The sequence below is a fragment of the Oncorhynchus clarkii genome, chromosome 18, assembly GCF_045791955.1.
Source record: "Oncorhynchus clarkii lewisi isolate Uvic-CL-2024 chromosome 18, UVic_Ocla_1.0, whole genome shotgun sequence".
Taxonomy (NCBI): domain Eukaryota; kingdom Metazoa; phylum Chordata; class Actinopteri; order Salmoniformes; family Salmonidae; genus Oncorhynchus; species Oncorhynchus clarkii.
In genome coordinates this window covers 6,797,322-6,819,857 of record NC_092164.1, presented here as the reverse complement: position 1 = coordinate 6,819,857, position 22,536 = coordinate 6,797,322, and the positions used below count along the sequence as shown (strand labels likewise).

The window sequence follows — 22,536 nt, the reverse complement described above, 5'->3', positions numbered from 1 at the left end:
GGATGTAAAGGAACCAGAGACCTGTGGGATGTAAATGAAACAGAGCCCTGTGGGATGTAAAGGAACCAGAGCCCTGTGGGATGTAAAGGAACCAGAGCCCTGTGGGATGTAAAGGAACCAGAGACCTGTGGGATGTAAATGAAACAGAGCCCTGTGGGATGTAAAGGAACCAGAGACCTGGTCAAAAGTAGTGCGCTATAAAGGGAATAGGGTTCTATTTGGAACGGATCCCTAATGTTAAGTTATTACCCCCATGATGCCCAGGCTACTGCAGATGCATGAGGAGATGGAGGCGTTTGAGTCGTCCGAGGACTCCCTGCAGTACCTGGAGAAAGTGGTGATGAAGAAAGGGATTAGAACCGGTACCCCCTGGAGGATGAACAAGAGGTTCAAGGTCTGTCTGTCTGTCTGTAACTCAACTCTCTCGCTCTCTATCAACTCAGTGCATTCAGGAAGTCCTATACAGATTTCTCATTATTCATTTCCTGAATTGGCCACAATCGTAGTGTGTGTTCTCTGTAAATGCTTTATTTACACTAACCCTGTGTGTATATTCCATTCTATGTCAATGACCCTCTTGGTTGAGCTGTAGGGCAGTGTTGTGTCCTGTAAAACAGTATATCTGAGAGGGTTTTGTCTGGTGTGTGTTTGCAGGTTCTCTCTAAGTGGAGGAAAAAGGCAACGATGGTCTCCAAGCTGCTCAATTTTGGAGGCTGTTCAGAGGCGGCGAAACAACAGAGAGATAACATGTTGCCCACGGGGCCATTGGGTTGGGCAACCTTTCACTCACGGACACACACACTCACGGACACACACACTCACGGACACAAACACACACATACATGGCTAAACTCGGCAACGGCAAAAAGACAGATAGGATGTTGCATATGGATTTCTCTGGTTAATATTAATATCCATGGCAGTGCTGATTTTGATGTCACTGTTTTTATGTTGCAGGTGTGACTCCCCCTGTGCCACTTTTAAAGTGCCTTGCCATACAACAGGTACTGCTGATCTGTGTTTATACACACACACACACACACACACACACACACAGAGAGAGTATCTTTCATGTGTAATTTCTTCTGCTGTTTCCTTACAGGAGAAAATACCCTTAGTCAACGAGAACGAAGTGTCTGAAATGAGCAAGCCTCCATCTCCCAGAAAGACCCTGGCTGCAGCATCTGGCCTGTCCACATGTATGGCCTCCACCCAGGTTGCCCAGTCAGCCCCATTCTCTCCACCTCCATCTGATCAATATACCACACCGCCAACAGTAGCCACCCCACCTACATCAGCCGTGGCCCATAAGACATCTCCCCATAGCAGTGTGGCCTCCAGCTCCATGGACCACCTTGTCCAGTCCAGGGCCACCTCCTCCCCCAGACACATCACCCTGGTCCTGCCTGAGGGTCCTGCCACCCCAGCTTCCACCTCAGCCTCCACCTCCGCTCAGCCCAGTACCAGACACATCCCTAAACCCACCAATGTGGCCGTTCCCATCCACCTGACCTCCCTCTGTGTTCTTACTACCCTGGAGGAAGAAGGAGAGGAGGAGGAGGAAGGAGAGGAGGAGGAGGAAGGAGAGGAGGAGGAAGGAGAGGAGGAGGAAGGAGAGGAGGAAGAAGGAGAGGAGGAAGACGGGGAGGAGGAGGAGGTCGGGAAGAAAAAGGAGGTGCATGCTACAGTATCGTCCTCCCTCCTCAAGACGCTCTCCTCTCTGACGCTGACCCCCGAGGTGGCCCTCCATGCCACCCTGGTGCACTCGTGCCAACAGAGCAGGCGTGGGCAGCTGGAGGAATTTCAGCCAGCTAGCCCCAGCTACCAGCAGGAGGAATGTCAGCCAGCTAACCCCAGCTACCAGCAGGAGGAGTGTCATCCAGCTAACCCCAGCTACCAGCAGGAGGAGTGTCAGCCAGCTAACCCCAGCTACCAGCAGGAGGAGTGTCAGCCAGCTAACCCCAGCTACCAGCCTTACCAGGAGAGCCCGTCCAGGGGGAAGAGTGACCGAGACCAGGGGAGGACTGGTAGTGGTGCCGCTGGAGGAGTGAGGGAGTCGGGGTGGACCCAGACCCAGGGAGAGGCTGCTGGAATGGGCAGCATTGGAAGTCGGTGGAAGCTGAATTTTGCTGGGCTTGGCTCTCTTGGTTCCGGAGGGCAGAGGAGGGAAGAAGATGCCCCATGCAGCAGCACTGCCTTCAGGTCCCCTACACTGATCGACCTGGCCCCACCACGGCTGCTGGGGGCCTGGACCGAGAACATTGCCACTGTGCCGACACCCATAGGAGGGGGTGGGGGAGGCCTGGACTGGAGATCTGGAGGTCTGCCTGCTGCCCAGAGAACCAGCCCGACTCTCTGCTCTCAGTTAATCTCCCCCCTGTCCATCCCACCGGCATCCGACCCTCTGAGCCAAAGCCCTCTGACGCGCTCCCCCCTGCCGCACCTCGGCTCACGGGCCACTGACACACCTTCTCCAGACCTGGAAACCTGGACCCTAGATAGTTCTCCCTTCCTCGGTGGCATGCTGTGTGAGTCCAACCCTCCAGATCTACATGTAGGCCAAACCAGTGGTGGCAGCAACACTGACAGGCACACCCAGAGATCAGGAGGAGCCAGCTCCAGCACAGAACCACTCACCACACTCCACTCCTGGCTCAGCAGTGACAATCTCCCCACCGGAGCTGGCTCAGACTCTGGACAGTGGTCCCTCCTCTCAGAGATCGACATGTCACCACTCCGCAGCGGACTGGTCTTCTCCCCCCTTACCCCCATCTCCACTTCCGACCCCCTCACCCCCAGCTCCTCCCATACCAGAAGCACCAGAGGCAGCAAGCCAGGCAAGGAGAGACCCAGGATCGTGGAGACACCGCATTCCCCATATCACAGGCGCAACAGAGACCACAGAGATTATTATGGGAAGATGTAGCAAAAATATATATTTTTTGGCAGCCTATTTTGTCAAGTTCATTGCCTTTTACTTGGGAAATTATTTGATTCGGTTATCTAAGTATTAATTCAAATGTTTATTTTATCAAAGAATTTAGTTAAGAAGAATTATGTTTTTTTATTGATAAAATAGGACAGGGCCTCTAAAGCGGAACTAATTTAATGAGGGGTTTTGTTTCAGTGAAAGCAGAGGAATGTTTTGACCGCAGGACCGTTCCCAAACTTTGGTATGTGCATTCATTCTCGGGAATTTATTTTTTATAATAAACTGTTCCCAACCTGAATAATTTCATATCATTTACGTAAATTGAATAAGCACAATTAATGAAAATTATGCTAAATACTTTTTGTCGCGTACTGCATGCATAACGTTACTTTGATATTGGCTTGGCTTGTTGAATATTCACTTCCTAAATATTGTCACATGCTAAAGCAAGCTAACATAAACATTGCATAAAGCGAGTTGGCTACGTTTTCTATTTACCATTTGCATTACATTAGTTTGCTCACTAACCTCTGAAATATGCGCTGTAAAATAATGGCATTTGCTAGAAATACCAAGTATTCCCGAAAACAACCTCCTTACATATCCCCAACAACCTCAAGTTGCTGCTAGTGGTCGGCTCATATAGATGGTGTGTGATTATGCGGTTAGGACAGCAGCGTCTAACACGTTTTAACAGATCTGTGTCCAGACTGAGTCTCGTACTTTAACGTGGCTGATTTAGCGACTCACTGACTCCATCCAACCAGTGTCAAGAGTAAGCGAACAGAGACGTTGCCATTATATGACTTGTGCTTCTGTCAAGTGATGACAAGCAGATGATGCCTGTACTATAAGACAGCAATGTGCATGATCCTAGATAACCACAGCCTTTCATGGTTGTAGTTCATTCACAAGACAAGGGAAATATGACAACCTGGTTGTTCCTCAGCCCTCTAGGTGGTTGGCGCTGGCCTGGTGATAGTCTGCCATGGAGAGTAATGTTACATCATCTCTCTAGGTGGTTGGCGCTGGCCTTGTGATAGTCTGCCATGGAGAGAGATGGGAGTAATGTTGCATCATCTCTCTAGGTGGTTGGTGCTGGCCTGGTGATAGTCTGCCATGGAGAGAGATGGGAGTAATGTAAAATCATCTCTCTAGGTGGTTGGTGCTGGCCTGGTGATAGTCTGCCATGGAGAGAGATGCAGTTGGTGGGGTTCTGCTGGACTGTCCCTGGGTACCAGTGTGTATCAGTGGGTCTCAGCTCCTGGCAAAGACCTGGTTTGGGGACACAGCGTACCGCATCCTGCTCACGGACCTGCACTCTGTGTGGGAGGAGGAGATGGACACCAGGGCCATCCAGGACAGAGCTCAGGCAAGGAGGACACACACATATATGTACACACACACACACACACACACATATATGTACATACACACACACAAATTAAAGTACATTTCAACAGCCTTTGAAAAAATGTCCTCTCTGTCATAACAGGAGCTGAACAGGCGATTGCGGGCTCCCGTCCACGCCTTCTTCTCTCACATGTGTGAGGTGGCTCACCCCTGTCTGTCTGGACGGGTGGAGGACGGGGGTGCGCTTCAGTTCTCCCTCAACTACCACGGCGGTGACATCAACCTGAAGTTGAAGAGTGAGCTGGCTGGGGTGCCTTTCTACTGGGAATTCCGCTGCACCCCTGCCCCTGTGGCTTTGGTACGATCTATAGACTTAACTGAACACCAACTCTATACTCAACTTTCACTGAACTTTTGTGTGTGTTTTTATGCAAGCCCCAGTTTGTGTGTGTGTGTCTGCTCCATGACTAATGGTTGTGTAATGTGTATTGGTGTGTTCTATCAGGTGTGCAGTCAGCTTGTGCGCCCCCTGCTGTTGATGAGCAGGTTACTGCAGAGACAGGTGGGCCAACTGGGAGCTCTGCTGGCCAGGAAAGACACTGAGCTCCAAGACTACAGGGACAATGGGGCAGTGCTGAGCAGAGGTAGGCTCTACGTGCAGAGAAACAAAAATACACTCATTAAACACAACATGCACACCTGTTCCTCTCGTTGGTGTGTGTGTTTTGCAGAGCGATTGCAGACAGAGTTGTTTGAGGAACAAAGCTACAGAGAGAACTTCCTGACACAGGTAAGTTACATAGTCATAGTTACTCAGGCATACTGAACATGCATAGTTAGGAGGAATATATTACTGGGAAAGAGAGCCTGGTAAGAGCCGTCTTTGAATACTCAGCTTAGTAAGTAAGCCAATAAACCAGGTTTCTGCTGCAATATTTTGTGTCTCTCTCTCTGGGCGTGGCCTTCCATAAACAAGGTTATTGATGACTTCTAGTTTTCTACTTATTGGATGGTTGTCTGTCCCTGTTGTATCTAGTGATCATTGACAGAGTAGTGTGTCCACACTTTTGTAAATGACCGTTATTTTTATAATGAGGTTCTAATTGAACCTTTATCTAGACCTGAATGACAATCGGGTGTTCAGGCTTTAAAGGAAATGCTTTGAATGAGGTTCTAATTGAACCTTTATCTAGACCTGAAAGACAATCGGGTGTTCAGGCTTTAAAGGAAATGCTTTGTTTGCACAAGGCGCTCATTGTGCTCAGTTGCATGGCACCCTGGGTTGTCCAGTGAGGACTGGGTTCTTGCTCAGCCAACTGGTGAATGTAGTTTGTTCTGTTCTAGGGGCATTATAGCCATGAGGTGGTTGGTGGGAGGTGCTGGGTTTGGCTGGATCATGGCCAAATACACTTCCCGTTGGGTTAAAGCCAGGTAAAGAGGCTTGGAGGACACGATGCGCTCTTGTATCTCCATATTAGCCTCGGTGGCCTCTTCAGGGGAGAAGGGGCTGATAAACCTCTTACTGCTGCCGCCCTCGGTCATCACCTTGGCACGAGGGCGGCATAGTTACCGTATAATCACGTAACTGACGATCATGAAGATAAACTAACTGTCATAACCTATAAAAACATTATGGAAGTAACAGCTGACTGAAGACGGGACGGATGGGCATTCGTTGAGTGTTTCTACGGTTACATGGACTCTTTACAACGTAAGGAGACTTTGTTGCTCCTTGCTGTAGCAAACAAGGCTTTGGTTGCCTAGGCAACGCCCCACTTCCTGCAGCACATGCGGGAGTGGAGGAGAGAAGAAAATGTGCGTCTTTAAAAGAATAATTAAAACATTTTGCTATTCAAACGATTATCACGCTGACCGCGGTCATTATGCAGACCAATAACCTTCATCCAAAATTCCATGACCGTCACAGCTCTACTTTGCACTTATGATGAGTCCGCTCGGGAAAATCAACTTTCTTAGACGATCGTCGTGCACTCCCGTCATCCAGATGATATAGATTTACGCTCCTCTTGTGCGTAGTCTCCTGGGTCGCCTGGTGAGGGCTGGGTCCTTGCTCTTACCCCCCCAAAATGCTCCCCTCCCCTGTTATTGGTCCTTTGAAGAGGTTAGCATGTTTTTGGAGGGTATAATTTTGCCTCTAACGTTCTGTCATTATTCACGATTATGCGCAATCATGGTAGAATCAACATTACTGTTGAAGTGTTTAGAAACATTCTATTCTTATTTCCAATAAATGTGACTCCAAAATGACACAATACATTATTCAACATTCAGTTCCTATTCCCAAACTGCAAAGGCATCGAACAAGTTTGTAAAGTCACAAGAATGATGTGGTCATTGTGTGCTAGGAATATGTGGCCAAATACTAAACGTTTGACTACTTTAATACACTATAGGTGCATTGTTTTCCCAATACTTCTGACACCTTCAAATGGAGGGACCTGATACACAAAGTGCTTTCATTTCTAATCTAAACGGTAACAGGTGTATGGAAATACCACTGAATAAAAGGTGACTGTGTCCTGTCGCCTCATAGGAAACATGCTGGAAGAGAGTAGAAAGTTGTAGCTGTCTAGATGAATACGCCGGAGAGTGTGTGTGCAGTCAGGTCCCAAATGATTGGCCCCCTTGATAAAGAGGAGCAAAAAAAGTCTATAAAATATATAGCTGATTATGCAAACACACATTTAGATCATTTGTTTGTCAAAGTGTTTTATTGTAAGAATATAGCTTGAATACTTCCTATATATGCTCAAAATAAATTGTCTGAATTGCTTTTGTGTTAACAGTAGTAGAGGGATCCATGCAGTTGATGTGTGTGTTTGTTTGGTGCCCTGGTAGTTTGATGAGCCTGTGTTTTAGTTAGTGTGTTTCAGTTTGACTGTGTGGTAGGATGTGGAATTTCTCAGTCCGCTGCTCCATTGACCCCCATCCCTGACCTGTGTGTGTGTTTTGGCATTTCGAAGTGTCCTGGGGAATGTAGAGATGGATTTTTGTCTGAACTCTGCAGTGTGAAACAGGGGGCAGGCAGGGTCCACTCTCCCTCCCTCCTGTCCCGTACGGAGGGTAGTGGGTACTCGTCCTCCTTCCTGACCCCGTCGAGGCCCTCTACCTTGGGCTCGGACCTTACTGTAGTAAACCTCCCTGGAGTTTTGGGGAAATGCTCATCTGGACATGGCCCATAAAGAGAATGGCAATGCATGCAGGGGAACGTGGCCTTTCCTCCTCTCAGATCAAAGTACTCACACCTCACACCCTTCTTCTCCCGGCCACGGCAAATTCCACTGAGCACCGACAGGCCGCCACGGACCAAAGTCCAAACTGAAAATAAGTGTCTGGAAAAATTTCACTGCGAAGTGTCAAGGCAACACACACACTGGAGAGGGAGGTGGCGTCCGTGGCCAGCCATTCCTTTGGGCTCATGGCCTAACCAGTAGACAGATGGGTGGAGGAGGTGGCGCTAGGCGAGGAGCCGTGGCATGTGTGTGTAGTATTTATCTATAGGAGGTGGTGTCTCCGTTTGCATTTCCCCCTCTGGGAAGACTCTCTGTGTACCTTTTGTGTCCGTCTGTCTCTCCTGGTGTCTTGCTGTTCATCTTCCCTCTTAAGTCGGCTCTGTTTTAGCCTCCAGCTCGTAGGGCAATACTGGGATCTGTTTTAGCCTATAGCCTTCAGCTCGTTGGGCAATACTGGGATCTGTTTTAGCTTCCAGCCTTCGGCTCGTAGGGCAATACTGGGATCTGTTTTAGCCTTCAGCTCGTAGGGCAATACTGGGATCTGTTTTAGCCTCCAGCCTTCAGCTCGTAGGGCAATACTGGGATCTGTTTTAGCCTATAGCCTTCAGCTCGTTGGGCAATACTGGGATCTGTTTTAGCCTATAGCCTTCAGCTCGTTGGGCAATACTGGGATCTGTTTTAGCCTATAGCCTTCAGCTCGTAGGGCAATACTGGGATCTGTTTTAGCCTATAGCCTTCAGCTCGTTGGGCAATACTGGGATCTGTTTTAGCCTATAGCCTTCAGCTCGTTGGGCAATACTGGGATCTGTTTTAGCCTATAGCCTTCAGCTCGTTGGGCAATACTGGGATCTGTTTTAGCCTCCAGCCTTCAGCTCATAGGGCAATACTGGGATCTGTTTTAGCCTCCAGCCTTCGGCTCGTAGGGCAATACTGGGATCTGTTTTAGCCTCCAGCCTTCAGCTCGTTGGGCAATACTGGGATCTGTTTTAGCCTCCAGCCTTCGGCTCGTAAGACTATACTGGGATCTGTTTTAGCCTCCAGCCTTCGGCTCGTAAGACTATACTGGGAACCCAGGCCCAGATAATGCCCCCTTCACCTCTGCTCACCGCAGTCAACACGGCGCCTACCTTTTGATGGTGACTCTTACTCAATGGCTACTGAAAGATGCCTTTATCTGTGGGCAAACACATTTAGAATGACATATCTGTCCTTCAAAGTGGTGAGCAGGGGTATTTTTGGAGAATGATTTTCCTGCAAATGAAAGGGAGGAGAGAGGAAGGACTTCTCTGTTTGTCGACAGACCTTGGTTCAAATAGCATTTGAAATCTTTCAGATACTTGCACTCTGCTTGATTGAGCTTGCCTTCCAATGGAATGGTCCCAAAAGTGCAAACGCTGCCATCCGGGCAACTCAGGGAACCGCTCAAAGTAGTTCAAATACTATTTGAACCCAGGTGTGGTTTGTACCTTCCTTCACTCCACCCCTCCTCTCATCCCACCACTGGGGATTTTCTATTGCCATCCTCTTCCACTGTAGAGTAGACCTCCTGGAAAGGAGGATGAGAGAGATGTGCAGATGAAAGGAGGGGAACGAGACAGACGGGGAAGAGAAAGTCAACCCAGGTACCTTTCTAGCTTTCCATTGGAGCCCCCTCATCACCCCACAGTAACACCCCACCCACCACAGGTCAACATTGACATGGAGGTTGGAATTAGACTACCCGTCCACTGTCTCTCACACACACACACACACCGTGTCCTGGGTTCATCTGGAATCTAGATGCCCATTTCTGATGTGAAGGTGGAGGGGCCCAGAGTGACAGTGTTGTGGTGAAAAACCCTTCTGTCCTTCGTTTAGATCACACTAATCTCCATCTGGGCTTTTGTCGTTTCCACCTGTTTTTGACCCGTTTTGGGGCTATTTTGTCACCGCTTGTGGATCTGGCCTGGCAAGGGGCGTGTCTGTTTGTCCACACTGGACCGGGTAATGACGCATGGTTTTGGTTTCAGAGGGGAGGGTGTGTCGTTGAGTGTTCCTTTTTGTGTGTGTGTGTGACCAGTCCGCAGCAGTGACGCATGCCTTGGGGTTTTGGTGCTGAGAGGAGAAAAACATTGTGACTGAGTGAAAGAGGGGGGGGGGGCATGTTCCCTGTGGTCTACCTCACGCTCCATACCCCACACCCCTCCTCCCCCATGCTGGATAGGAACAGGCGGGTCAGATCAGGGGAGTGGAGCGTTTACAGTAGCCCCCTAACACTGTGAGTTAACATGTTAGTCTATCTGTAGTGCTGTGGATTTGGTTCTCCCTGGGGGTCTATGGGTTGGGGGTCGGGGAGAAGTCTGGAAGCAGGGGATGTGGGGAGCTACTGCGGGTTTGTGGTTAGCATCTCCCCCCTGGTTATTCAGGGGCTCCCTCCGCCAGAGGCTGTCATCACCTCTGGACTTCAGATCTGGCTCTGCTGCTCCTATCATCTCCCCCCTGGTTATTCAGGGGCTCCCTCCGCCAGAGGCTGTCATTACCTCTGGACCTCAGACCTGGCTCTGCTGCTCCTGTCATCACCTCTGGACTTCAGATCTGGCTCTGCTGCTCCTGTCATCACCTCTGGACTTCAGATCTGGCTCTGCTGCTCCTGTCATCACCTCTGGACTTCAGATCTGACTCTGCTGCTCCTGTCATCACCTCTGGACTTAAGATCTGGCTCTGCTGCTCCTGTCATCACCTCTGGACTTCAGATCTGGCTCTGCTGCTCCTGTCATCACCTCTGGACTTCAGATCTAGCTCTGCTGCTCCTGTCATCACCTCTGGACTTCAGACCTGGCTCTGCTGCTCCTGTCATCACCTCTGGACTTCAGATCTCTCTCTGCTGCTCCTGTCATCACCTCTGGACTTCAGATCTGGCTCTGCTGCTCCTATCATCACCTCTGGACTTCAGATCTGGCTCTGCTGCTCCTATCATCACCTCTGGACTTCAGATCTGGCTCTGCTGCTCCTGTCATCTCCCTTTATGTAGATGTCATGTATTTTCTGTCTTCATTGAACAGAGAGAGAGTTTGTGTCAAAGGGCAGCAGGCCCTATTTAAACCTATGCAGACAGTGTAGACCTGTGTGTTGGAGGCTGCAGCATTACCGCTAGACCAGCCACCTGTGTGTTGAAGGCTGCAGCATTACCGCTAGACCAGCCACCTGTGTGAACTGTCATACAGCTCCTGTCTAGATCAGTCCAAGCACTGCTAGATGGATAGAGGCTGTTTTGAGATCAGTGGCTGAGCTGATGCCATGGTTCTATGCTCTGGTCATCCTCTCTTGCATTCCTCTCCATGTCTTTCTCTCGTTCACCTCTCTCCTCTTCTCCCACCTCTCTCTTGCTCTCTCTCCCTCCCCCCACGCTCTCTCTCTCCCTCTCCCCTTTTATCCCCCTCTCTTGCTCTCGCCCCTTTCCTCCTCTATCTCTCTCCCTCCCTTTCCCCTTTCTCTCTCTCCCTCCCTTTCCCCTTTCTCTCTCTCCCTCCCTTTCCCCTTTCTCTCTCTCCCTCCCTTTCCCCTTTCTCTCTCTCCCTCCCTTTCCCCTTTCTCTCTCTCCCTCCCTTTCCCCTTTCTCTCTCTCCCTCCCTTTCCCATTTCTCTCTCTCCCTCCCTTTCCCCTTTCTCTCTCTCCCTCCCTTTCCCCTTTCTCTCTCTCCCCCCCTCTCTCTCTCTCTCCCCCCCTCTTCTCCCCTCTCTCTCCCTCTTCCATCTGCTCCCCCCCTCTCTCTCTCTCTCTACCTCTCTCCCCCATCCCCTTTCCTCCTCTACCTCTCTCCCCCTCTCTCTCTCCCCTCTCTCTCTTCCTTTCCCTCTCCCCTCTTCTCCCCCCTCTCTCTCTCCCTCTTCTGTGTGGTAAATCATTGACAGCGGTGTTCTAAACAGGAGTGGGCCTTATCACACACGGCTGAGGAATTCCTGCTCTGTGTGACTGTAGGTAGGACTCCCTATAAACTAACAGCAATACAGTCAGTTGGACCAGCTCCTGTTGCCCTGTTCTACCAGACACAGTCAGTTGGACCAGCTCCTGTTGCCCTGTTCTACCAGACAGTCAGTTGGACCAGCTCCTGTTGCCCTGTTCTACCAGACAGTCAGTTGGACCAGCTCCTGTTGCCCTGTTCTACCAGACACAGTCAGTTGGACCAGCTCCTGTTGCCCTGTTCTACCTGACAGAGTCAGTTGGACCAGCTCCTGTTGCCCTGTTCTACCAGACACCGTCAGTTGGACCAACTCCTGTTGCCCTGTTCTACCAGACACAGTCAGTTGGACCAGCTCCTGTTGCCCTGTTTTACCAGACACAGTCAGTTGGACCAGCTCCTGTTGCCCTGTTCTACCAGACACAGTCAGTTGGACCAGCTCCTGTTGCCCTGTTCTACCAGACACAGTCAGTTGGACCAGCTCCTGTTGCCCTGTTCTACCAGACACAGTCAGTTGGACCAGCTCCTGTTGCCCTGTTCTACCAGACACAGTCAGTTGGACCAGCTCCTGTTGCCCTGTTCTACCAGACACAGTCAGTTGGACCAGCTCCTGTTGCCCTGTTCTACCAGACACAGTCAGTTGGACCAGCTCCTGTTGCCCTGTTCTACCAGACAGTCAGTTGGACCAACTCCTGCCACTTTCCCTCGGGGGAACCCCCGTCAGAACCGGATGCAGTTTGATTGCCATCTTAGATTGATGTCCAGTTCACTAACGTTGCCCCCTCGGCCCTCCATTTAGCTGGAGAGAGTGAGTGAAGAACTTTAATCGCTTTTGGGGTTGATATGACCCACAAATCAATGCAAACTGTAGCCATGTGTCAAATTCTGGTGGCCGCGAAGTGTCAAATTTAATCAACACGGCTCTATTTTCGCCGTGTCAGGCAAACTTACGATGCTAGCTTGGTGAAAAATATATATACTGTGGATGACGTTTATTTTAGCGTTGACAAATTGGCTTAGTCTTGTAGTAAGGAGCCCATAAAACGTAGCTAACTTCATAAACATATTTTTGGGGAATTCTGAAATGTATTGGAATACATGACCATACTATAAAACTAGCTTGCCAGCTATGGGGAACTTTAGCTAGCTACCTGACAGGAGTGCTAGTGAGCTATGTTAGCTTGCTAGGTACAGTATATTAATAGCTTTAGGTTGGTTGTTTTTTAAATCAACTTGAAGATTTCCACCTAGGACGTTGCCTCTCCGAACATCACTCTCCCTCGCTGGGGCAAGGGACATTTTAAGGTTCACTGGGATGTGACGATGTAAAACGTCATTCAAGGACTGAGGGGTTAGGGGCCGAGGGCCGTCTACTTTGAGTTTGGACTGCAGCCAGTGTTTACATCACGTGTCTGAGGGTTGCTGGGATCTGTGTAGCGCTGGGCCGGCAGCCCATCCTGATGTCTTGTGGGACGCCACACTGGGCCGTCCAGAACCAGGCCCGCCAGCTGAAGGGGCAGTGAGAGGGAGCCGGCCAGGCCACAATGGCCCTAATTACAGGCCCGGAGGCAGGGGAGAGCCCTGTGGAAACTGTGTGCAAGTGGAGGGATGGAAGAAGGAGAAAAGGAGACACGAGGAAGGATCTTTCTCAATTCATCTTTCCTCGATCCCTTGCATCCTCTACCCTTGCATCCTCCTCTAAACCATTGGAGAGGCTCTGAGGGGAGGGACCTTGGATAGTCAGTTAGATGTGTTCTTCATTGTTGCCTGTGATCAGAGGTTGTCTTTCCTTATTCACCATGTAGAATCTTGGACAGCTGTCGGTGATGGCTTTCTACATTTACACCCTTCTACCTCACCATGTCTGTTTTTAGGAACAAGGCCTGGGGTTTATGTGTGTTTGTACCTCACCATGTCTGTTTTTAGGGACAAGGCCTGGGGTTTTTGTGGGTAGAGCATTGGACCAGTAATCATAAAGGTTGCTGGATCGAATCCTAGAGCTGACAACGTAAAAAATCTGTCGTTCTGCCCCTGAGCAAGGCAGTTAACCCACTGTTCCCCGGGCGCCGAAGTCGTGGATGTCGATTAAGGCAGCCCCCCGCACCTCTCTGTTTCAGAGGGGTTGGGTTAAATGCGGAAGACACATTTCAGTTGAAGGCATTCAGTTGTATAACTGACTAAGTATCCCCTTTCCCTGTTTCTACTTCTCTACCTCACCATGTGTCTGTTTTTAGGGACAAGGCCTGGTATTGATAAGCGGTGCCTGGTTTCCTCCAGACATTACGCTTGTCATTCAGGCCAAAGGGTTCAATCTTGGTTTCATCAGACCAGTGAATCTTATTTCTCGTGTTCTGAGAGTCCTTTAGGTGCCTTTTGTCAAACTCCAAGTGGGCTGTCATGTGCCTTTTACTGAAGAGTTGCTTCCGTCTGGCCACTCTACCTTAAAGGCCTGATTGGTGGAGTGTTACAGAGATGGTTGTCCTTTTGGAAGGTTCTCCCATCTCCACAGAGGACCTCTGGAGCTCTGTCAGAGTGATCATCGGGTTCTTGGTCCCCTCCCTGACCAAGGCCCTAATCTCTCGATTGCTCAGTTTTTATGTGTGTGTGTATATAGAGTATTTTTGTCTGTAATGTCTTTTTCGTTATGTCAGACCCCCTGGAAGACTAGCTGTCATCATTGGCGTCGGCTATTGGGGATCCTCATAAAATCATAAATCCCCTCCAGAGGTCTGACCCCCACTCCTCCTGTCAGTTGTCCCAGAGAGAGGGAGTGATGTGGGGAAGCCTCTCCTCAGTCTCCTGGCTCCTCTCCTGGCCTGAGTGAAAGAAAGAGGGTGAGAGTAGTTGACTGGGAAGAGAGGGAGAAAGAGGGTAAGAGTAGTTGACTGGGCAGAGGGGAGAAAGAGGGTGAGAGTAGTTGACAGGGAAGAGAGGGAGAAAGAGGGTGAGAGTAGTTGACTGGGAAGAGAGGGAGAAAGAGGGTGAGAGTAGTTGACTGGGAAGAGAGGGAGAAGAGGTTGAGAGGGAGAAAGAGGGTGAGAGTAGTTGACTGAGGAGAGGGAAAAAGAGGTTGAGAGTAGTTGACAGGGCAGAGCGGGAGAAAGAGGTTGAGAGTAGTTGACAGGGCAGAGAGGGAGAAAGAGGGTGAGAGTAGTTGACTAGTTGTCAGTGGTTACTGACTAGGGGTCAGTGGTTACTGACTAGGGTGTCGGGGTTAGGGGTCAGTCGTTACTGACTAGGGTGTCGGGGCTAGGGGTCAGTGGTTACTGACTAGGGTGTCGGGGTTAGGGGTCAGTGGTTACTGACTAGGGGTCAGTGGTTACTGACTAGGGGTCAGTGGTTACTGACTAGGGTGTCGGGGCTAGGGGTCAGTGGTTACTGACTAGGGGTCAGTGGTTACTGGCTAGGGTGTTGGGGCTAGGGGTCAGTGGTTACTGACTAGGGTGTCGGGAATAGGGGTCAGTGGTTACTGACTAGGGTGTATGGGTCAGTGGTTACTGACTAGGGTGTATGGGTCAGTGGTTACTGACTAGGGTGTAGGGGTTAGTGGTTCCTGACTAGGGTGTATGGGTCAGTGGTTCCTGACTAGGGTGTAGGGGTCAGTGGTTCCTGACTAGGGTGTAGGGGTCAGTGGTTCCTGACTAGGGTGTAGGGGTCAGTGGTTCCTGACTAGGGTGTAGGGGTCAGTGGTTCCTGACTAGGGTGTAGGGGTTAGGGGCCAGTTTAGGATCCAGCATCAGTGTTTTTACTATAGATCAGGTGAGGCCTCAGCAGTCTGTACCAGGGTTCCATGAAGGTTGGTCAGCACCAATCCCCAACACCAGCCTAGAGACTGGTCTATCTCATAAAACAACACCGGCCTAGAGACTGGTCTATCTCAGAAAACAACACCGGCCTAGAGACTGGTCTATTTCAGAAAACAACACCGGCCTAGAGACTGGTCTATTTCAGAAAACAACACCGGCCTAGAGACTGTTCTATCTCAGAAAACAACACCGGCCTAGAGACTGGTCTATCTCATAAAACAACACCAGCCTAGAGACTGGTCTATCTCATAAAACAACACCGGCCTAGAGACTGGTCTATTTCAGAAAACAACACCGGCCTAGAGACTGTTCTGTCTCAGAAAACAACACCGGCTAAACTCAGAGCTGTTTACCCACTAGTAATAGAGGGAAATGTCAACATCCCTCACCCTCCTTCTACTCATCCTTCCTTGTTTTTCTTTGGTCAGGCCGCAGGGCAGTGATTGGCTAAGGTGCCAGAATGGATTATGGATGGCCAGCAGTCTAACAACCCTACAGAGGGCAGGGTTCAGATTTGTGAGGGTGCAACTAAAGGAACTTGACTGGCGTGCATCATTGACAGTCCGATGAGGGTAAACTGACCCTAACCTCAATCAAATCCCTAACACAGGTGAGCTCACCAAAGCAGTAGCTCCTCCCCTGTCTCTGTACTGCAGGACTTTGGTCTGTTATGACAGCGGCAGGCCACTCAGTCTGGTGGAGGCCACAGGAAAGTTCCAGATGAATATTATTAACTGTGAGGTAGAGAGGTGGTTGAACCACGGTAGTCTATTTAAACTGACCTTTGACCTTTTGTTTTGTTAACTCTTTATGCCATTCTTTCCCTTTTTATGCGTTTAAGAGTTGTTTATCGTCCAGGAGGGCTGATCTAGGTCCATGCCCTTATTCATTATGCTTTAAAAGGCTAAACTGATCCTAAAACAACACTCCTACTCTGAGACGCAGGCCCAATACATTGGACATACTTTTGAGAATGCTTTACACTTGCCGGTTTAAAGGGACGGTCCCAAGTGGCCTAGTTACAGCGCTGACTTAGATGTCATCCATTGTAAGGGGAAACGGCACCGCTGGCCGCCCCCACCACCATTATTGGTTATGTTGCCGAGGCGACGTCGCGCAGCATGGTAAAGATATTGCTGTGCATATTGTGAGCAATGATGTCTGATAAAAAATAAAATAAAAAGTGTTTGTTCTTGCAGTAACTTGTTTGTTGTTGTTACATCACAAACAGACGAAGCAGTTTCACCATTAAGGATTTCACCTTGTTTTACTGTTACTGTCCATCAATGATCCTCAAACAACTTGACAGAAAAGGAGCAAATTTGCCAGAAGAGGTGTGCATGCCAAGTTTTTTCCAGAAGAGGTGTGCATGCCAAGTGTTTGCCAGAAGAGGTGTGCATGCCAAGTGTTTTCCAGAAGAGGTGTGCATGCCAAGTGTTTTCCAGAAGAGGTGTGCATGCCACGTGTTTGCCAGAAGAGGTGTGCATGCCAAGTGTTTTCCAGAAGAGGTGTGCATGCCACGTGTTTTCCAGAAGAGGTGTGCATGCCACGTGTTTTCCAGAAGAGGTGTGCATGCCAAGTGTTTGACAGAAGAGGTGTGCATGCCAAGTGTTTGCCAGAAGAGGTGTGCATGCCAAGTGTTTGCCAGAAGAGGTGTGCATGCCAAGTGTTTGCCAGAAGAGGTGTGCATGCCAAGTGTTTTCCAGAAGAGGTGTGCATGCCACGTGTTTTCCAGAAGAGGTGTGCATGCCACGTGTTTTCCAGAAGAGGTGTGCATGCCAAGTGTTTTCCAGAAGAGGTGTGCATGCCAAGTGTTTTCCAGAAGAGGTGTGCATGCCAAGTGTTTTCCAGAAGAGGTGTGCATGCCACGTGTTTTCCAGAAGAGGTGTGCATGCCAAGTGTTTTCCAGAAGAGGTGTGCATGCCACGTGTTTTCCAGAAGAGGTGTGCATGCCACGTGTTTTCCAGAAGAGGTGTGCATGCCAAGTGTTTTCCAGAAGAGGTGTGCATGCCAAGTGTTTTCCAGAAGAGGTGTGCATGCCAAGTGTTTTCCAGAAGAGGTGTGCATGCCAAGTGTTTTCCAGAAGAGGTGTGCATGCCAAGTGTTTTCCAGAAGAGGTGTGCATGCCAAGTGTTTTCCAGAAGAGGTGTGCATGCCAAGTGTTTTCCGATGTGTCCTACAGGAGAAGGTTGGGACAAAATGGGAAAACAGGAAGTTTCCACATTTCACAAGGCACTGTTGTCACAGGAATTGAATGCAATAAACACTCATTTAAACTGAAATACAGTGGTTTGTGTGGAACGGAGCACATTGATGAAAGTGTGGGAGAAAAGACCAGGGCCAAATGATAGCATGAATGATAAAATGGATAAAAACCGGAGGTTGAATGATAGCAAAATTGCGTGGAAAGAAAGATGAACGTGAAAACGAAGGTGCGGAACAGAAAATGAGATGATGGAGAGAGAGAGGAGGAGAGCGGAGAAGAGAAGGGTGAGGAGGAGAGCAGAGAAGAGAAGGGTGGCTCTGCTCCTTTTCTATGGAGCCGCTGCTCCTCCACACATTGGTTGCTCTGTGCCCAAAGGGGAACTAAAGCCTGACCAGAGCATACATTTATTTTTACGATATTTAAACAAACAAAAAACTAAAATAAATCAATGCAGACCTCTAAACCTGACCAAGTATGTTTAGGAGCCCCTCTCACTGACAGCAGTGCGAGACCACCAATTTCTCCCCGTCAATATTTGAACAGCTAATTCAGAGTTTGTCCTCTCCGTTTGACTGGAAAAAGCGAGTGAAAGAGTAGAATGAATAGTGTGTATGAGTTTAGTATGTTATCTGTCTTGACTTGTAGTTGGTTGTGGCGTCAACGTGTGTGTGTGTGTGTGTGTGTGCGCACACACACAACAGTGCAGTACGGTGTTGCAGCAGCTTATATAGACCTACCGAAGTTTCCTGTCTTCTGTAGTGTTGTTCCTGTTTCCTGTCTCATGTAGTGTTGTTCCTGTTTCCGGTCTCCTGTAGTGTTGTTCCTGTTTCCTGTCTCCTGTAGTGTTGTTCCTGTTTCCTGTCTCCTATAGTGTTGTTCCTGTTTCCTGTCTCCTATAGTGTTGTTCCTGTTTCCTGTCTCCTATAGTGTTGTTCCTGTTTCCTGTCTCCTGTAGTGTTGTTCCTGTCTCCTGTAGTGTTGTTCCTGTCTCCTGTAGTGTTGTTCCTGTTTCCTGTCTCGTGTAGTGTTGTTCCTGTCTCCTGTAGTGTTGTTCCTGTCTCCTGTCTCGTGTAGTGTTGTTCCTGTCTCCTGTAGTGTTGTTCCTGTCTCCTGTCTCGTGTAGTGTTGTTCCTGTCTCCTGTAGTGTTGTTCCTGTTTGCTAGTCTCTACCTTGTGCCAGAACTGCTAGAAAAAGTGCTTTCATTAGACCCTTATCAGGCCTTCAGCCTTCAGTCACTCCTCCAGACCTCTACCATGTGACTGACTGGGGAAAGTCTTCAGTCACTCCTCCAGACCTCTACCATGTGACTGACTGGGGAAAGACTTCAGTCACTCCTCCAGACCTCTACCATGTGACTGACTGGGGAAAGCAGGCCACCAGGCAGGAGGCTGGCTGATTGACTGACTGACAGACACAGTCACTGCAGGACATAGTCTTTCCATATCATTCATTTATTCTCTCTAAATCATTTAGTGTAATTTTCTCTCTCCACCTCTCACTCGTTCCCTCATACTGTTTCTCTCCCTCTCTGATAGCTTAGTGTTTGCTCAGGTCACAGTTTATTTCTGGTCCTTTCCCTCTGCTTCCTGTACTCTTATTTTTCTTTCATTTAATCCCCTCAAAATATAGTGTGCAGGAAAATATTCATATAAATGTATATTTATGGAAAGATAGCCAACAGTTTTGACATTAGTTGGATTTGTCATAATTTTCTCACTTTCCCATTCTCTCTCTCTCTCTCACTCTCCCTCAGACTGTGCCACAGGTATGTGCGAGGCAGGGCGGTCTGGGGTTTGACTCTGAGCTGCAGGAGCTCTACTCAGCCGTCACGTCCTACGGCAACACCAACGCTCGCAAACGTAAGATCTCTGAGAGACACGCCCCCGAAGAGGACGAAACCACCACAGAGGACCGTGACCCTAACCACGCCGCCAGCGGCACACAGCCCCCAGGTCTGGACCTCTTCTCATTGGTCGTATGATCTTTCTAATCCCATCCCATCTTGCTGTCACCTCTGTGGCCCAAGGCCTCAGATTTAGACCTGTAGGATCGCATGTCCTACCAACACACTCTCTCACACACAGACACATTCTATAAGAGATCACTAGGGGGAGGGATGAAGTACTATATTCTGTCCCAGACATTTCTGTAATCTAGCTGAACAACATCAATCACCCAAACACTTCACTTCTCCTGCTAGTGCTGCTTTTAACAGGACAACTGGCGTGGGAAAGTTGGAGTCTCGAGCAGTTTGATACTTTTGTTGCAACGTTAATAAATGTGTTGCAACGTTGCAGCTCATACCAAGGCTGCCTTGGCCAGGACAGCTCAGCTTGGCTCAATAGTGTGAAAAATGGGTTTTAGTGTCTGATTATGGCCACTATAGGTGTGAATTGGTGGTTGGTTTGTTCCCTACAGGAGAGGAGGTGAACCATGGGCTGGACCAGGGGGATAGAGACAGAACCACAGACTCAGAGACACCTAATGAGGAAAAGGTCTGGTCAACTCCGCAATGATTCTGATTTACCAATAATAATGAATGAATCAATCCGATTTATTGATAAGCCCTTTTACAGCAGCAATGTCACTAAGGCTGCGTTTACACAGGCAGCCCAATTGTGATTTTTTTTTTTCCTTCACTAATTGGTATTTTGAGCAATCTGATCAGCTGTATTGCCAATAATTGGGCAAAAGATCAGAATTGGGCTGTCTGTGTAAACGCTGCCTAAGGGCTGTACGGTAACCCAGCCTAGACCCCTCTCCCTCAGACTGAAGGCTATAATGTAACCATAATATCCTTGTTTCTGACACGTCTGTTGCCCGTCCTCACAGACTACAGTTCCCATGGCTACTGCCGCAGATCGGCCCTCCGCCCGACCCAAGAAGAAGAAAGCTAAGGGGCTTTTTGGATGACCTCGGAACCTGTAGGGCACCAAACACTATGGAGACTGTCTGCGACTACGTCCCAAATGACACGGTCAAAAGTAGTGCACTATGTAGGGGATGGGGTGCCGTTTGGGATGCCGTCTATGAGCACTACCTCCTTACTTCATGTGACATGTTTTTCAAGTACTCATCTACGGAGATGTCCTTTTTTTTAAACTTTTTTTTTGTAATTAAATCATTAGATATGCATGTTTTTCCTTGGCTGTTTCATTGTTTGATGGATGTGTATTTTTTTAATTGTCTAAATAAATAAAGTGTGACAATTTAGGGCGTCTTATCAATATAAGTGTTAGATGTGGATCGATGACTGTGTTCTCTTTAGATCTGCATTTTTGGAACATCATGAATTACTCGTTTCAACTTCTGGGCAGAATGGAGTTGTACATTACTGCCATTACAGGACCACGCTCTAGTACCAGCCTGGGTCTAGTCCAACCACAGGGCTAGTTGATGCATGCTCCAGGCGCCTTATCCTTATTGGATGGTTAGCAGTGTGTTGGCAATTCATTCTTATTTCTTTCGAGAGAGAATGAGATATTGACTCAAGGTGTTGTAGAATGCTTGGAATGCTATTGAAGTCCTGTTCAATCATTGGTCGAGGACTTGGCTTGTTTTCAAAAGTCAACGCCGTTAGAACACTGTCATAGGTCAGTCAGAATGCATATTTATCCCAATTTTAATAAGGTGTCAGTCGCTCTACAGAGGAGACACTAAATGTTTGAAATGCCTGACGTAAGAGCCCACATTGTCTCAAATGGATGTTACACTATATATACAAAAGTATGTGGACACCCCTTCAAATTAGTGGAGTTGGCTATTTCAGCCACAACCGTTTCTGATGGAGGTATGAAATCGAGCACACAGCCATGTAGTCTCCATAGACAAACATTGGCAGTAGAATGGCATTCCTGAAGAGCTCAGTGACTTTCAATGTGGGACCGTCATAGGATGCCACCTTTCCAACAAGTCAGTTTGTCAAATGTCTGCCCTGCTAGAGCTGCCCCGGTCAACTGTAAGTGCTGTTATTGTGAAGTGGAAACGTCTAGGAGTAACAACAGCTCAGCCAGGAAGTGGTAGGCCACACAAGCTCACAGAACAGGACCGCTGAAGCGCGTAGGGTGTAAAAATTGTCTGTCCTCATCTGCAACGTTCACCACCGAGTTCTAAACTGTCTCTGGAAGCAACATCAGAACTGTTCGTTAGGAGCTTCATGAAATGAGTTTCCACGGCCGAGCAACCGCACACAAGCCTAAGATCACCATGCGTAATGCCAAGTCTGCTGGAGGGGTGTAAAGCTCGCCGCCACTGGACTGGGGGACAGTGCTACCTGACCGAATGCATAGCGCTAACTGTAATGTTTGGTGGAGGAGGAATAATGGTCTGGAGCAATTTTTCATGGTTCAGGCTAGGCCCCTTTAGTTCCAGTGAAGGGAATTCTTAACCCTACAGCATACAATGACATTCTAGACCATTATGCGCTTCCAACTTTGTGGCAACAGTTTGGGGAAGGTCCTTTCCTGTTTCAGTATGACAATGCCGAGGTTTGTCGAGGTTGGTGTGGATGAACTTGACTGGCCTGCACAGAGCCCTGACCTCAACCCCATCGAACACCTTTTGGATGAATTGGAACGCTGACTGCGAGCCGGGCCTCACTAATGCTCTTGTGGCTGAATGGAAGCAAATCCCCGCAGCAATGTTCCAGCATATAGTAGAAAGCCTTCCCAGAAGAGTGGAGGCTGTTATAGCAGAAAAGGGGTGACCACAGTGAGGGTACAGGAGTCGTTGACGGGTTTTGGAAGTCCTGACTGTCTCCCTTAATGAAATCGGACATGCATGCGGCAATTACCGCGCTTCTTACTGAGGGCGATTCAATTATGTTCGCATTAACAATATTCTGGAGGGGGAGGGGGAGGGGGGGGCGCAGCGCGCGCGTGTCTTTCACCAGGTTATGAGTCCAAGATAATCACACGGGTCCAAAGGACAGTATCGGTGTGTGTGCGAGTCTAGACGGCTGTAGGCTGTTGTTTGTCTCGCACAGTGGCGTTGAGCAGAAAGAGCCGAGCGTGTGGGCAATAAAGTGAAATGGCTCGGCCGGGCTGA

The 22,536-nt window shown here is 48.9% G+C and overlaps 1 protein-coding gene across 1 annotated transcript; it reads left to right on the top strand.

Moving 5' to 3' along the window:
- The first annotated feature begins 3,134 nt into the window (after nt 1–3,134).
- LOC139372937 (non-homologous end-joining factor 1-like) lies at nt 3,135–20,702 on the top strand. The gene is made up of 8 exons (XM_071112816.1): nt 3,135–3,173; nt 4,091–4,304; nt 4,428–4,643; nt 4,791–4,929; nt 5,017–5,075; nt 19,244–19,442; nt 19,909–19,985; nt 20,323–20,702. Exons 2-8 carry the CDS (start codon nt 4,122–4,124, stop codon nt 20,401–20,403), a joined length of 954 nt encoding a protein of 317 aa, XP_070968917.1. The 5' UTR covers nt 3,135–3,173; nt 4,091–4,121; the 3' UTR covers nt 20,404–20,702.
- The last annotated feature ends 1,834 nt before the right edge of the window (nt 20,703–22,536 follow it).